Genomic DNA, 15,496 nt, shown 5'->3' on the forward strand with positions numbered 1-15,496 from the left:
CCATCTTCCCATCTCGGCCTCTCGAAATGCTGGGATTACAGACATGAGCTGCTGGGCCTGGCCAGCAAATTTTTAAGTGCAGGATACTCTGTTAACTGTAGATCTCTGGAACTTCCTCATCTTTATGACTATAAAATGTTTTTGAGAAGGTATTGAAAAAATATTTGCTGAATAAATTGTGTGACAAAGTATAGCATTTCCTTTGCTTAAACCTCAAAAATGTAAGCTAGATATGCAGAGCACCAAAACTTTGTAATTACCTCTCACACATCAATTATTCCTAGGTCATTCTTGAATCATTCTTTGTTATTCAGAATTAACTTGTCTCCACCCGCACGCGGTATTCTTGGTAGCCTCTAGGATTTCACAAAGGGGGAGTTTAAAATGTCTTATAGGTCCTTCAGAGATTTACAGGAAGTGACCTGCACTTTAACGGGTCTCTGTAGAGCAGGACTATCATGATAGCATTAAAAATACGAGAAGCAAAAATGATCAATAAGATGTCACCATTTGTACTTTGAAGTGGTAACATAAGACTATGGAATGGCATATTTCCCCTGTTTGTGAAAAGGATAATACAATGATGGTTCTTTGAGCAGAAACTGTTTTCCTTTCAAATGTTGTTTAAGGCAGCACAATGTAACGGAGAGCCCACTGGTGTGGGGGTGAGGGTTCCATCTTCCTGGGCGGTAAAATGAACAGGCATGCAGATCGATCTCCAGGCCCCATCCAGCTCTAAAGTTCTCCAAAACTTTTGGAGATAAAGCCATGGAACTTTCTTGTGAGCATCAAAAGTTGTATTTCATGTTTATTATTGCAACTGACTTAATGTTCCCAGAGTGACTGTTACAGATCTACTATATGTAGATATACAAAATTTGTTTTCATAGTTTAGTGTTTTCCAGTAAACGAAATTTGTTTTCATATAACTAGTATTTAAAAGTGTAAATAATATCTAGGACACATAAATTTAAAGAACCATCATAATTGTATTTAACTCTGATTCATTAAGGGATTAATTATCTAGTTTGTGAACATGTAAGCCCCCCGTAGCTCTCTTCCCATTTTTGAACAAAAACAAAATTTCAAATTCCAGTTTGTGGCTTATTTATAACCTTCAAAGACATTAAACCAAAGGCTAAAATGAGTTTCTGGCACTGTTTGGAAGTTTCTATTTTGGGGGCTATCCTCACCACTTAACTTGAACTGGGGATTATCAGTGGCACTGTACATAGTCCATTAATTTCAAGTCGAATCATTTCACAAATGTTAATATTTCACGTATACATGACTGCAAGGTATGGTAGAATGCTTCATAAAAGCTATTGAAAATAAACTTCAAAAATAAAATGTATCAATCAGTTAAATCATATTAGCCTATCGGAGAAATTTCAAGTGCATACTTCCAAATTTCAAATAAATAATGGGGCAATATTATTGTGCCACCTAGAGCACCAAACAGTGGGTATAAACCATCTCCTTAGATGGAACACTGGCTGGACACTGCAGATTATCTGGGGTTTAAGATGTTAACTTCTATCACGAATCTAAATTCTGACTTCCCTATCTAAAACTTCGAGAACATCACATCTTTTATTTAAAGAGAAAAAGTAAACTTCTAACATATAAAATAACGGATTTCTTTTCAAGAGCGATAGTCCATTTTCCTTTTTACAAAATCACAGCCCTTGATTTTTCATGAACTTTAAGTTTCAGAATAATTTGGTCAAGAGTGTTTCTACAGGAATAGGAAGAGAATCAAGTGGGCCTATAATCAAAGACCTAGCTGGGTCTCACCCTCACGGTTAGCTACTGGGACTTCGTTGCCGATGACCAGGTCCTAAAGTGGACAGAACAAGTCTTACTGGAGGTCCGTCTTTGTGGTAGGTACAGAAAACTTGGAAATGCAATTCTGAGGTTTATTCAGGGTTATTAAAAGCATGAGAATAGTTGCCCTGCAAAGGCTGGTAAACTAGGGTTTGCAGTATGGAGTAGTAAGCAAAGCCTCTACTTCCCAGGCCCTGCACCCGGGGTGTGGAACAGACAAAAGAACGGTTCTGCCCTTGCCCTTCTCGAACTTAAAATCCAATTCGCAAGGCAGGACTTACACAAATTAAATCAAATACAGTATTATGAGGAAAAGAGCCCCTGCGTATAACAGTTGCCAATGTATGCTATACCAGTCAAAACTGAAATACGATTTGAAAGAGTTTTAAACGAAGAGCTGGAGAAACATGTAAGAATGCAGATCTAAGATGGAAGAAAAGGCGGATTCGGGTTGAAACGCCAAGTTGAAGACTGAAAAAAGCATTTGGATAAAGCAGCCTCCAAGCTGGGAAGGCGAAAAGCCAAACGAGTATAGCCACCAAAGACCCAGAAAGGCCAACAGATCGTGCACTGAGTCGGTTTAACTGAAAGGCGGTTTCCTTTTCCTCCATTTGCTCAGTCCCAATTGGAAGCGCACTGCGCGGCCTGCGCCGCGCTCTCGCCCCGGCTTCGGCGTGGGGGCGGGGAGGTAAGTACGGTAATGGGCGGGGCCGAACGCGGGCGCGCTCCGGCTTTCCTCCTGCGCAGCGCCCCCGTCAGCGCAGGGGGCGGGGCGCCTATATTACGTGCGCGGCGCCGCCCCTGCGAGAGGACGTTGCGTGCTCGCTCGCGCCAGGCGAGTCTCCGCGTCTCCCTCGCGAACTCGGTGAAAGGAATTGGCGCCGTTCGACACCAGGCGGATCCGCTCTGCAGCACGAACTCATCTCCAGCCGCAGCCGCAGCCGCCGCCCGGGCCGAGGAGCAGCCGCAGCAGCCGCCACCAGTGGCCGAGTGAGCGGAGCCGAGTTTGAGGCAGCGCCTAGCGGTGAATCGGGGCCCTCACCATGAGTTCCTCGCCTGTTAATGTAAAAAAGCTGAAGGTGTCGGAGCTGAAAGAGGAGCTCAAGAAGCGACGCCTTTCTGACAAGGGTCTCAAGGCCGAGCTCATGGAGCGACTCCAGGCCGCGCTGGACGACGAGGAGGCCGGGGGCCGCCCCGCCATGGAGCCCGGGAACGGCAGCCTAGACCTGGGCGGGGATTCCGCTGGGCGCTCGGGAGCAGGCCTCGAGCAGGAGGCCGCGGCCGGCGGCGATGAAGAGGAGGAGGAAGAGGAAGAGGAGGAGGAAGGAATCTCCGCCCTGGACGGCGACCAGATGGAGCTAGGAGAGGAGAACGGGGCCGCGGGGGCGGCCGACTCGGGGCCGATGGAGGAGGAGGAGGCCGCCTCGGAAGACGAGAACGGCGACGATCAGGGTTTCCAGGAAGGGGAAGATGAGCTCGGGGACGAAGAGGAAGGCGCGGGCGACGAGAACGGGCACGGAGAGCAGCAGCCTCAACCGCCGGCGACGCAGCAGCAACAGCCCCAACAGCAGCGCGGGGCCGCCAAGGAGGCCGCGGGGAAGAGCAGCGGCCCCACCTCGCTGTTCGCGGTGACGGTGGCGCCGCCCGGGGCGAGGCAGGGCCAGCAGCAGGCGGGAGGTAAGAAGAAGGCGGAAGGCGGCGGAGGCGGCGGTCGCCCCGGGGCTCCGGCGGCGGGTGAGTGCTGCGTTGTACGTTGCGCGCGGCGGGAGGCCCGCGCGGGGTGGGGACCGTGCCCCAGGCCTGCCGGAGCCCCGCAGGGGGAGGGAGCCCCGGGCGGGCGGGCGGGCGCCGCGGTGAGGGTGGCGGGTGGGGGAGGGGGCGCGGGGAATCCCAGATTAGCCGAGAGGCCTCGGGCTCGGGGCGTGTGTGTGTGCGCGCGCGCCCGTGTGCGTGTGTGTGTGTGTGTCGGCGGTGGCAGCGCCTCCATTATGTGGCTCGAGAGCCGGGGGGAGCTGCAGCTGCCGCTGAAGGGGGAGGAGCCGCGGGCAGGGGGCGGGAGGGAGCCCGGTCGGCCCGCGGTGGCGCCGTCGCGCTGCGTGCACACGGTGCAGGCACATGTCTCGGGGGGAGGGGAGAGGCCCCAGGTCCCGGGGCGGGCGCGCTTTGGCGGCTCCTGGCCGCTGTATTGTGCAAGGAGCGCAGGGGCTCGGCGTGACGTCACTTCCGGCGGGAGGAGCCGGGCGGGGCGGGGGGCGGAAGATCAGTACAATGCGGCCGCGGGGAGCGCGGGCCCGCGGGGGAGGGGAGCGCCGCCGCGCCGGGCTCGGCCCCTCCCCCTCCCTGCGCTCTCTTCGGGATACACGTGGGCTTCGGGCCTGGGCCGCGCAGTTTTTCTTTGGCTTTCTCGAATCATCGAGGAGACTGGCAAAATTAGTAACGTCTTGAGACTGCGTCACTAGCGCCAATCCAATTCGTAGTTGATTGTTCTTTGAATTCACATTTGAGTCCTCGGTTAAAACCTCAGTTAAAAAGCAGGATAAAGTCCAGCTGCTTTGATTCTCGGAACGGAAAAGCGTTTTTTTGTTGTTTAGAGGCTTGGCTTTTTATGGGGGTCTTGTGTGTTTTAGGGGACGGCAAAACAGAACAGAAAGGCGGAGATAAAAAGAGGGGTGTTAAAAGACCACGAGAAGATCATGGCCGTGGATATTTTGAGTACATTGAAGAGAACAAGTATAGCAGGTATAGGATGCTCACCTAGTTTCACTCCTCATCCCTTATTCGTTCGTGGATCGGAAAGCTGTATCAGGAGACAATTCTGTCTTTCAGAGCCAAATCTCCTCAGCCACCTGTTGAAGAAGAAGATGAACACTTCGATGACACAGTGGTTTGTCTTGATACTTGTAAGTGAAGCTGTTTCTCTTCAATTATGAAATGCGATGATGGTGGTTTTTTTTTTTTTTTTTGGTTCCAAAATGTTAGAAAACTTAATGCTTAAGTGCAGCAAAACTTGGGTTAGTTTTTTTAAAAGCAGGAAGATAATGGTTTATATTCAAAACCTAGTAGTTTAATATTTAGCACGGCATCAGTTGTATTAAATGGATTATTTTACAGGCTCTAGGAGTTTCATATTTTTATGACTTGAAAGTTCTAATTCTTAGGAAATGTAAAATTAATGCCAGCTTTTGACTAGCTAACGGAAACTTGTAACACTACCTATAATTTAGCCTTACAGGCTTCTACAATAAAGTAATTCATTTTTTTTGTGGAATTATATTAAGCGAGCTGTTTGGGCTAGTTAAATATTTACTAATGACTTCTCCCATTAGCACACAAGTATATTCCCTATTCTAAAAGATTGTAATATTACTTTTTCAATAACTGCTCTTTTGTTCTCAATTCCAGTTCAGTAGCTGCTGCTTTAAACATAAGTTGATTTCTTCCAAAGACCTGAGGCAGCAGCAGTGGGCTATCACTGGGCCACTAGCTTTCTTCAGCAGCGAATGGTATCAATGGCAGTGCAGCACTGTAAATACTGCTACCTTACCCAGTTTGGGTTGCAATTGAGTGAGAAAGTATTGCAAACCTCTAAGTGGGCTTTGACTGTCAGACTTGTATTTTTTTTTTTTTTTCTTACAAAAAAACGTAGTTGGTTTAGTGATGAGAATGCACAACTCTGGGTGTGATAAATAGACCAAAGAATAGAAATAACTGTTTCAGAAGTATCAGCTATGGTGTCAGCCTGCTGTGTTAGATGGAAGGCATTGAAGCTTAGCTTCTCATGTTTTCTTGTACAAATTGGTTTCATTCAGATTTGTAAGTGTCAATGTAAAACTCTTTCTTACTGGAATATCCTTTACGGAAGGTTGAGGTAGTCATCTGAGCCTTTTTAAAAGAAAAAACTGCAGGTGAAAAAGGAGTTAGTTGATTTGAAAGTTTTATGTGAAATTCTGGGTTGTATAAATAATAAGTTGTTAGGAATTGGCAAGGTAGTGAAGTAGTGACTCACGCAGGTAATGTAATTGGTAGATTTTTTTTAGCAAATCAGCTAGGAATATGTCAATATAAGTACAACGTTGAATTCAAACAATCTGTTGAATTAAATTCTGTTGATTAGAGTAATTCTAATTTAAGAAAAATTCCAAACTGTAGATTTATTTTTCTCTGATCAGTAAAAAGAAAACCGAATTCCAGCTTGACTTCAGCTGTTCAAGTGAGAAGTCTGAGAAAGTGCATGTTAATGAGCCAGTGACCCATAGGTAGCTGGGTTAAAGACACTTTGGATTTGGATAATCCGGGAAGCAATTAATCCCTAATTGTTGAACAGGCAGTCCTGGGTAAAGAGGACCTAAAATGCTGCACTATTAACAGCATTAGACGGCCAGGTTTGTACTTCATAGATTTAGGCTGTCTTCTTCACAAGTTTTAGAAAAAGAATTTAGGAGCTAGAGCCCTGGTGCAGGATCAACAGCAGCTCATACTCCTATTTTAAAATAATTTGGTCGTGGCCTCCCTTCAGTTTTAATGTGGCACTGGTAAATCTACCTGGTTCTGGCATGCTTCACTTTGATTTCCTGCTATCCTCTACTGCTTGCCTCTAAATCAAGGTAAAGAGCAGAGCAGGTATGTATTAATGTCACATTGTCTTGATTATTTTAAATACTTAAAATATACATGTTAAACCTTGGTATTAGTTTCATAGGCAGTTTATTTTTCAGTACATAATTTAACAGGAGTGACTTGGTGGGAGTGGGGCTTTAAGCTGAAGATTGGAACAACAGCATGATGTGGAGAAAAGTTGTGCAGCATTAAGAAGTACATGCAAAAATTGAGTAACCAAGTTTTGTCTACATAGCAGATATGTTTACATTGGATGTCAAAAGTAACACAGTATTTGATATAATTACAGATAATTGTGATCTACATTTTAAAATATCAAGAGATCGTCTCAGTGCTTCTTCCCTTACAATGGAGAGTTTCGCTTTTCTTTGGGCTGGAGGAAGAGCATCCTATGGTGTGTCAAAAGGCAAAGTGTGTTTTGAGATGAAGGTAAATGCAATTTTATGATTTTTTGGTTTGTTTTTGGAGACGGTCTCACTCTGTCCCCTAGGCTGGATTGCCGTGGTGCGATCTAGGCTCACTGCAACCTCCGCGTCCTGGGTTGAGGCGATTCTCCTTGCCTCAGCCTCTCAAGTAGCTGGGACTACAGGCACACACCACCACACCTGGCTAATTTTTGTATTTTTAATTTAATTTTTTGTGTTTTTAGTAGAGATGGGGTTTCACCGTGTAGGCCAGGCTGGTCTCCAACTCCTGACCTCAGGTGATCCACCGTCTCAGCCTCCCAAAGTGCTGGGATTACAGGCATGAGTCACCGTGCCCAGCCTTTTTCTTTTTAAAATAGCGACAGGGTCTCACCATGTTTCCCAGGCTGGTCTTGAACTCTTAAGCTCAAGTGGTCTGCCCGCCTGAGCCTCCCAGAATGCTGGAATTACAGGTGCTTCATACTGCTAAGTTATCAAAGGTACTTATTTTTGAAGCTTCCTGTAAGTTAAAAGAGGAGCTTGGAACCTTCATTTTGTTGTGACAGTTAATCACGTTTGTTATGTTAGAACTTGCCATGCATTGCAAGGCGATTTTTTATTTAGGGTACTTCTTTTTTTTTGTTTTGTTTTGTTTTGTTTTTATTTTTTTGAGACGGAGTCTCGCTCTGTCACCCAGGCTGGAGTGCAGTGGTGCAGTCTCACTGCAAGCTCTGCCTCCCGGGTTCAGGCCATTCTCCTGCCTCAGCCTTTCCGAGTAGCTGGGACTACAGGCGTCCGCCACCACGCCCGGCTAATTTTTTTGTATTTTTAGTAGAGACGGGGTTTCACCGTGGTCTCAATCTCCTGACCTCGTGATCCGCCCGCCTCGGCCTCCCAAAGTGCTGGGATTACAAGCGTGAGCCACCGCGCCTGGCCCAGGGTACTTCATTTTTATCAAGCATTTGAAAGGGCCACCAAAGAGTTAAAAATAAAATTTGGTTAGATTACTGCTTTTGTTGGCGAGGAAAACATTAATTGTATCCTTTAATTGGCTTTAAGTTAAAGACTGACAACATCAACTTTAAAAATATTAAGTATTCTTTTAAATATGGGTCAAATAAGTATTTAACTCTTTAAATTTCAAGTTACAAGCACATCAGTTTAAAGTTCTTACAAATAGTGGGAGTGGGCTAAAGTGTGCCTTCTTTGTATTTATAGCTAGAGGAAGATTAGCCCATGGCGCAATGAAATAAGCCAGAGTTAAGGGGTTACCTCCTTGGTGTATTATTTTAATTATTTAATGATTTGACTTTCAGGTTACAGAGAAGATCCCAGTAAGGCATTTATATACAAAAGATATTGACATACATGAAGTTCGTATTGGCTGGTCACTAACTACAAGTGGCATGTTACTTGGTAAAGCTTCTTTTTGACTGATGTGGGCTCATGAATGTTCAGGAGGGTCTGATTTCAGCATTTTTTAACTAGACTAGAGGGCATTCTAAGCCTTTTGTCTGTTTTTATCTATTCTGTTAATATTTCAGACGAGTAATATTAGCACATAGTAGGCACAAGCTACATTTTAGTTTTTGTTCCTTTATTAGAAGTTTATGACCAATGGTTGAAACAAAATCTTACCCATGATAGCAAGTTGTCAACTAATTTGGTCTCTGCGTATATATCCCATATATATATTTCTCCTAACTTGCATCGATTCTGGTATAGAGATAGAAAAGTAAGTGTCAGTGACAGGTGATTAGGTTATATGCTTATTTCTCTTGTAGCCTACATCTTCAGTAGTAAAATAGATGAGTCTTCGGACTATTTTAAAAATATACTTCATGAAGGTTAATTATTTTCTTAGGTGAAGAAGAATTTTCTTACGGGTATTCTCTAAAAGGAATAAAAACATGCAACTGTGAGACTGAAGATTATGGAGAAAAGTTTGATGAAAATGATGTGATTACATGTTTTGCTGTAAGTTAAAGCTAACTTTCTATGTATAAATGGCAAAGTTAGTAGCTGTATCTAGGAACTTTAAAGAAGCTTTATTGAGGTCAATCTTCAGTATGAGCAACATAAATACACCAGTCCCTGGGTTAGTGTAAAGACTTCATTCAGCAGTTGAATTGGGAAAATACAGGACATTTTTGAGGAACTCACTAATTCATTTTGACTGAAAACAATGAACATGAAATTGACCTAGAAAATTTAGTCTAGCTTCTAGGTCAGTATTGTTTCTGGTTCTGGAGATAACGTGCTTCGTGGTAAAACCTTCAGATTTCTTAACTGTGTAGCCCTTAAAGGCTGCCTAATAGTTCTTTAACCTGTAGCTTCCACAGGATAAGCTTTGCTCCTAATTTTAATTCTTAGTTTTTTAGAAAGTTTAAGGAAGCAGATTTTAACTGTTGAATTTTTTTCTGTTTAACAGAACTTTGAAAGTGATGAAGTAGAACTCTCCTATGCTAAGAATGGACAAGATCTTGGCATTGCCTTCAAAATCAGTAAGGAAGTTCTTGCTGGACGGCCACTCTTCCCGCACGTTCTCTGTCACAACTGTGCAGTTGAATTTAATTTTGGTCAGAAGGAAAAGCCATATTTTCCAATATCTGAAGAGTATACTTTTATCCAGAATGTCCCCTTAGAGGATCGAGTTAGGGGACCAAAGGGGCCTGAAGAGAAGAAGGATTGTGAAGTAAGTGATTTTTTTTTAAACTGTGGCATTTGAATATTGCTTGCCTGGCACAAAATGACATTTAGAAGAACTAGATGATTAGTCTGTTTCATTTACATTCTGCTGTGCATATTGCTCTTAAGTATGTTTCCCCCTTATGTTGACTGTTATTCTTTCCGTAAACACAAATTTTTGTCCCTTAGTATAAGGGCTATGAAAACTTAGATATTTAAATTAGCCTTAAAAAACAATATTTAAAGAATTATTAGGTGGTGTCTACTGATAGTGAAATGACATTTCTTTTCATTTCACTAGGTTGTGATGATGATTGGCTTGCCAGGAGCTGGAAAAACTACCTGGGTTACTAAGCATGCAGCAGAAAATCCAGGGAAATACAACATTCTTGGCACAAATACTATTATGGATAAAATGATGGTAAGTAAAATGTTTAGGGCCTGATCTCAGTGTTTAAAATAGACCAGGAGAGGCTGAGCATGGTGGTTCACGCCTGTCATCTCAGCATTTTGGGAGGCTGAGGTGAATGGATCACCTGAGGTCAGGAGTTTGAGACCCACCTGGCCAACATGGCGAAGCCCCATTCCTACTAAAAAAAAAAATTAGCTGGGCGTGGTAGTGGGCGCCTGTAATCCCACCTGCTCTGGAGGCTGAGGCAGGGACAATTACTTGAACCTCGGAGGCAGAGGCTGCAGTGAGTCGAGATCGTGCCATTGTACTCCAGTCTGGGCAACAGAGCAAGACCCTGTCTCAGAAAAAAAAAAAGAAAAATAATAGACCGGGAGGTATTCTAGGTAAACCTTTTGCCTTTGTCTCTATCCATTTTGTTAATATCTTAAAGAGATGGGAGGAAAGGCAAGATTAAGTTGGTTCTTTGAACTCTGTGAGGGTAAACTGCCTTCCAGTGGCTAGGCTTCTGTTTTTTGTTTTTTTGTTTTTTTTTTCATAGTGTTTTTGAGCTCTTAACATCCAGCAGCTAAAAAGAATGGAGTAAGTGTAAGGTCTTGTTACACAGTTTAAGTGACCCTGTTTTGGTAGCAATAATGGACAAAGGTAATACTTAAATTATAAAATGTTGCCTGCTTTACATATAGCTATGAGTTGAATTTTAAAAAGCATAACATTAAAATTCACAACTTCAAGGGGAAATTTTAACTTTTGAATATAGGTGGCAGGTTTTAAGAAGCAAATGGCAGATACTGGAAAACTGAACACACTGTTGCAGAGAGCCCCGCAGTGTCTTGGGAAATTTATTGAGATTGCTGCCCGAAAGAAGCGAAATTTTATTCTGGATCAGGTATGCTGTAGCTTTGAAGTTGAAAAATATTAACTGATAATTTAGATAGATTGGTGTAGAATTAATGTTTAGGGTTGTAAACATACATTTCTTTTTTTAAAGACCAATGTGTCTGCTGCTGCCCAGAGGAGAAAAATGTGCCTGTTTGCAGGCTTCCAGCGAAAAGCTGTTGTAGTTTGCCCAAAAGATGAAGACTATAAGCAAAGAACACAGAAGAAAGCAGAAGTAGAGGGGAAAGACCTACCAGAACATGCGGTCCTCAAAATGAAAGGCAAGGAATTTTAATTGTGTTACTGTGTTAAATCTTTTTTTAAAAAAAATTTTTTTCCCCTACATATTCTGCTTGTGTAACTGTGTTAAATCTATAAGGACTTACGTCTCTGAAAAGTTAACGTTTTTTTCCGGCAATACTGCTTCAGGAATTAAAATTGCAGTTGTTAATTATGCATATGTTTGGTCTATTTCTGTTTATTTTTAGGAAAATATGTTACTAAACCTCAAGAATTGTTAGCTTTAGGATTGTGAGGATTCGTGGTGGGTTTCTAAGTTAATAATATGACTTTGTTTCCTGCAGGAAACTTTACCCTCCCAGAGGTAGCTGAGTGCTTTGATGAAATAACCTATGTTGAACTTCAGAAGGAAGAAGCCCAAAAACTTTTGGAGCAATATAAGGAAGAGAGCAAAAAGGCTCTTCCACCAGAAAAGAAACAGAACACTGGCTCAAAGAAAAGCAATAAAAATAAGAGTGGCAAGAACCAGTTTAACAGAGGTGGTGGCCATAGAGGACGTGGAGGATTCAATATGCGTGGTGGAAATTTCAGAGGAGGAGGCAAGTTAATTTTGAGTGTTCTGTATTTAGTTTAGGATCGAAACAAGTGATAATTTCATAGTTTGGATGTAGCTGAAGTTTTTTCCTCATTAATGGTATGCTGTCACAGTAACTAGTTTAAAGTATTCATGTGATTTGATATTAAATACACCTAGGTTATGTTAATGGTTAGAATTAAACATTTCTTTTGTCTTTAAACAATTATTTTTGGAGAAAAAGGAACAATCTAGAGGAATCCTAAGTCTTCTGTATAAAGTAGGGTACAATATACAATGAAACTAAAACAGCTCTTGTTTTTTAGCCCCTGGGAATCGTGGTGGATATAATAGGAGGGGCAACATGCCACAGAGAGGTGGTGGCGGCGGAGGAAGTGGTGGAATCGGCTATCCGTACCCTCGTGCCCCTGTTTTTCCTGGCCGTGGTAGTTACTCAAACAGAGGGAACTACAACAGAGGTGGAATGCCCAACAGAGGGAACTACAACCAGGTAATGATTCAAGATCCCTGGAAGCATGACGATGATACCGGTGTAGCTTAGTCTGGAAAGGTGTGAGCTTTATGTTGGGATGTCTTAGCAATCCATGAGGAACATGATAGGCATTGACATAAGGAAAATTGAACTAGTAATGGTGAAATGAGTCTACTTTTGAGTTTTTTCAGGTTTACTAATTAACAAGTCAGATGCATTTCTCATAATGAATAAAAAATTAAAACATTAAGAAACCAGCAGAGGATATCCAGAATTTGTGTGTTGCCCCCTGAGATTAGGGGCTAGTAACCTGTCCATTTGTGCTCCTCTCTCCCACCCCCACAAACCTAACAAGCAATCGGGCTCAGAGCTCTTAGAGACTATTTCCTTTTTGTAGAACTTCAGAGGACGAGGAAACAATCGTGGCTACAAAAACCAATCTCAGGGCTACAACCAGTGGCAGCAGGGTGTAAGTAACTTCTTACGTGCTTTATGTACATTAACTGTATTTTCAGTTCCTAAGATTTATCAGTCTTGAAAAAGATCTTGTCCAGGGATTGAAGTGTTTGTAAGTGTTAATAGGGTCAAGTGTGAATCGTGTTGCAGTAGTAGCCATGATCTACCTTTTGAAGTCAAAATAGGTTGAAGATTGCTATAAGTTAAATTTTTTTAATAAAGTAATATTATTTAATATATACATTTCTTTTACTGCTAGCTTTAATTGTGTAAACTAACAAAGTCATGATGTGTTCCGTTTTGTAATGTGTATTGATAATTATGGGATATTAAAACTAAATCTGGTTTGGTAGAAATCAGAGGTATGACAGGTATAAATTTGTTTCCAGCAAATTACTCTGAATTAGATTCATTGTCATTTCCTAAAAACAGTTTGAGTGGCTTATTGATGTTTTTTCTTTAAAAACAAAATTTTCTCTTACAGCAATTCTGGGGTCAGAAGCCATGGAGTCAGCATTATCACCAAGGATATTATTGAATACCCAAATAAAACGAACTGATACATATTTCTCCAAAACCTTCACAAGAAGTCGACTGTTTTCTTTAGTAGGCTAACTTTTTAAACATTCCACAAGAGGAAGTGCCTGCGGGTTCCTTTTTTAGAAGCTTTGTGGGTTGATTTTTTTTCTTTTCTTTTTTGTACATTTTTAATTGCAGTTTAAAAGTGAATCGTAAGAGAACCTCAGCATTGTGCACGATAAGAGAATGTGTCAGTATTTCAGGGTTCTACATTTTATCTGTAAAATGTGACTTTTTTTTTTTTTATCACAACAGAAGTAAAATGTTGCTTTGTACCTGGTGTCTTTTATTAAGAATTTACTCCCCCCATTTCTCACAGAGAATAACAGTCGGGAGTCATTGTCACAATATAATAGAAATGTTAGCAACCAGATTCATGTAAGGACTAAGTGGTCCTCATGAATTGCATTAAGACTCTGTACTGCTCATATTACACTCCATCCTCTCTGTAGTTTGCTGGGTAGTGGAGGGGGTAAGCTAAATCGTAGTTTCTGACAATAACTGGGAAGGTTTTTTCTTAAATAACAATGGAATTGGTATAATTGGGATTGAAAACTAAAACTTGGAACTAAGATAGAGAAGATGGAGTGTATGTAGAAGGGCTGTTAAAAATGTAAAACTTGGTTGCATTATTTGTGGAGGCTCAAACTTGTGAAGGTTAAATACCATAATTTTTCCATTTGTTCTGCATTTTGATTCTGAAAAGAAAGCTGGCTTTGCCCATTTCTTATTAAAAAAACTTGTTGTAAATCCAGTTGTCTAATGGGATCTATATGAAGTTAGCCATGTCTGTATGCCCTTCTCCCACAAAATACTGTATAACTAGTGTGCTTGTAGTAGTTAACTCCACCATCTTTGTAAGCTAATGAAATTGTGAGTCACCCATTTATATCTTAATTTTTAATCATGTCAGTTCTTGAATGGGTATCTCCTTAGCCTGCTGATTTCTTTTTCTTTCTAAAGAAAGTGGGTGGAGAAATTAATTTAGACGTTTGTTTGCAATAAAAAGAATTCATTTTACTCTTGTTTTGGGATTCTCGCCATCAAGGTTCAAAATCCCTTTATATAACTCCCAAGAGGAGAAATTTATTAAGTGTGTGCTTTCTGGACAGCTTATTCTTTACTCTGCATAGAACATTTAGGTTTTAAAAACTTAAATGTATACTGACAATTGATATATAATTATGAAGTAAAGTTGAATTCTTCCCTTCCCCTCCCCCCCAGACAACTTTTAACATTTAATGAGGGGAAAAGGTACTGGCTGGGAGAAGTTAACACTGAGTTTATCATCTTTACAGAATGCTAATGCTGTCCTCATCTGATTATTTTATATACATATATATGATACATGAAACTCTGGGAACAGATGCTTTTAGAAGCCATCATGCAAGCCAGTCATTGATGTCACTGCTACACAACACTGCTAACTTGACTGTAGCTATGTAATAACATTAGATCCCCTAATTGTAATTATATTGGGTTTGCACAGAACACTTTAATCTTCCCCTCACCAATGTGAAGTGAGGAATCAGGAGTCAAACTGTAGAACTAAAATTTGACTTCAGTCTAGTGTTTCCTTGGTGTTTTTAGGTTGCTTTTGGTAAGTTCAGGTTTGCTATATTTCTGATTGCTTAGAATTTTGTTTTAGCCCTTTAAAATCAGATCTTAAATATGAATTCATACTTCTAAGGAATTTTCTTGCTCTAAGCTGGAGTTTTAGGTGATGTATAGGTTCAGTTGAGACATTTTTGGAACAAAGGCTAATCCTTAGTTAACATAGGATATTTAACAGTTGAAGAGAGTGTCATGGATTTTTATCTTTTTTAGCAAGTAATGCTAAGAACCACTGGCCTGAGTTACTCTTCAGTATACATATAGGATTGCATAGGCTTACCTAGAGGAACAGTTTCAGGTTTCCATGCTACTCAGTGTTGTGTCCTAAAGTTGTCCTTTGTGCCTTTAAGAAGTCTTGGATATACCCTCTAGTTTAAAATTGCTTATTAAGGAATTGATTTTATAATTGCAGTGGGAAAGTAATGGTCAAGTAACACTAGGTAGACTATCATGCCTGTTTAGCCCAGAGAATTTGGGGGGAGAGAGAATGGATAAAAATGGCACCCAGAAAAATGTTAAAATCTTTAGTCAAGACTAGAATTAATACAATTGTCTACACTTGTATGGAAGAAATAACCTTATAAAGTGTTTAAGGAATTCAGAGTAGGGAATGTACCAAATAGCAAGCAACAGGGAGAAAATTAGGTAAGTTAAGAAACAAGATACGAATGAGAAACCTGATTTATTGCTCATCTTTCCCTTGCCTCCCTAATGGC

The 15,496-nt window shown here is 41.5% G+C and overlaps 1 protein-coding gene across 2 annotated transcripts; it reads left to right on the forward strand.

Annotated features, from left to right (window-relative positions):
- The first annotated feature begins 2,567 nt into the window (after window positions 1-2,567).
- HNRNPU (heterogeneous nuclear ribonucleoprotein U) lies at window positions 2,568-14,191 on the forward strand. Of its 2 annotated transcripts, none has more exons than XM_030812569.1 (14): window positions 2,568-3,504; window positions 4,455-4,566; window positions 4,654-4,727; window positions 6,734-6,873; window positions 8,165-8,264; window positions 8,713-8,825; window positions 9,280-9,543; window positions 9,838-9,957; window positions 10,706-10,834; window positions 10,937-11,105; window positions 11,409-11,663; window positions 11,965-12,149; window positions 12,529-12,600; window positions 13,072-14,191. In XM_030812569.1, exons 1-14 carry the CDS (start codon window positions 2,871-2,873, stop codon window positions 13,123-13,125), a joined length of 2,421 nt encoding a protein of 806 aa, XP_030668429.1. In that variant the 5' UTR covers window positions 2,568-2,870; the 3' UTR covers window positions 13,126-14,191. The 2 variants fall into 2 exon arrangements, with proteins under 2 accessions (XP_030668429.1, XP_003267383.2); XM_003267335.4 differs by having other exon boundaries at window positions 2,871-3,561.
- The last annotated feature ends 1,305 nt before the right edge of the window (window positions 14,192-15,496 follow it).

Source organism: Nomascus leucogenys, chromosome 5, assembly GCF_006542625.1.
Source record: "Nomascus leucogenys isolate Asia chromosome 5, Asia_NLE_v1, whole genome shotgun sequence".
NCBI classification, from domain to species: Eukaryota; Metazoa; Chordata; class Mammalia; order Primates; family Hylobatidae; genus Nomascus; species Nomascus leucogenys.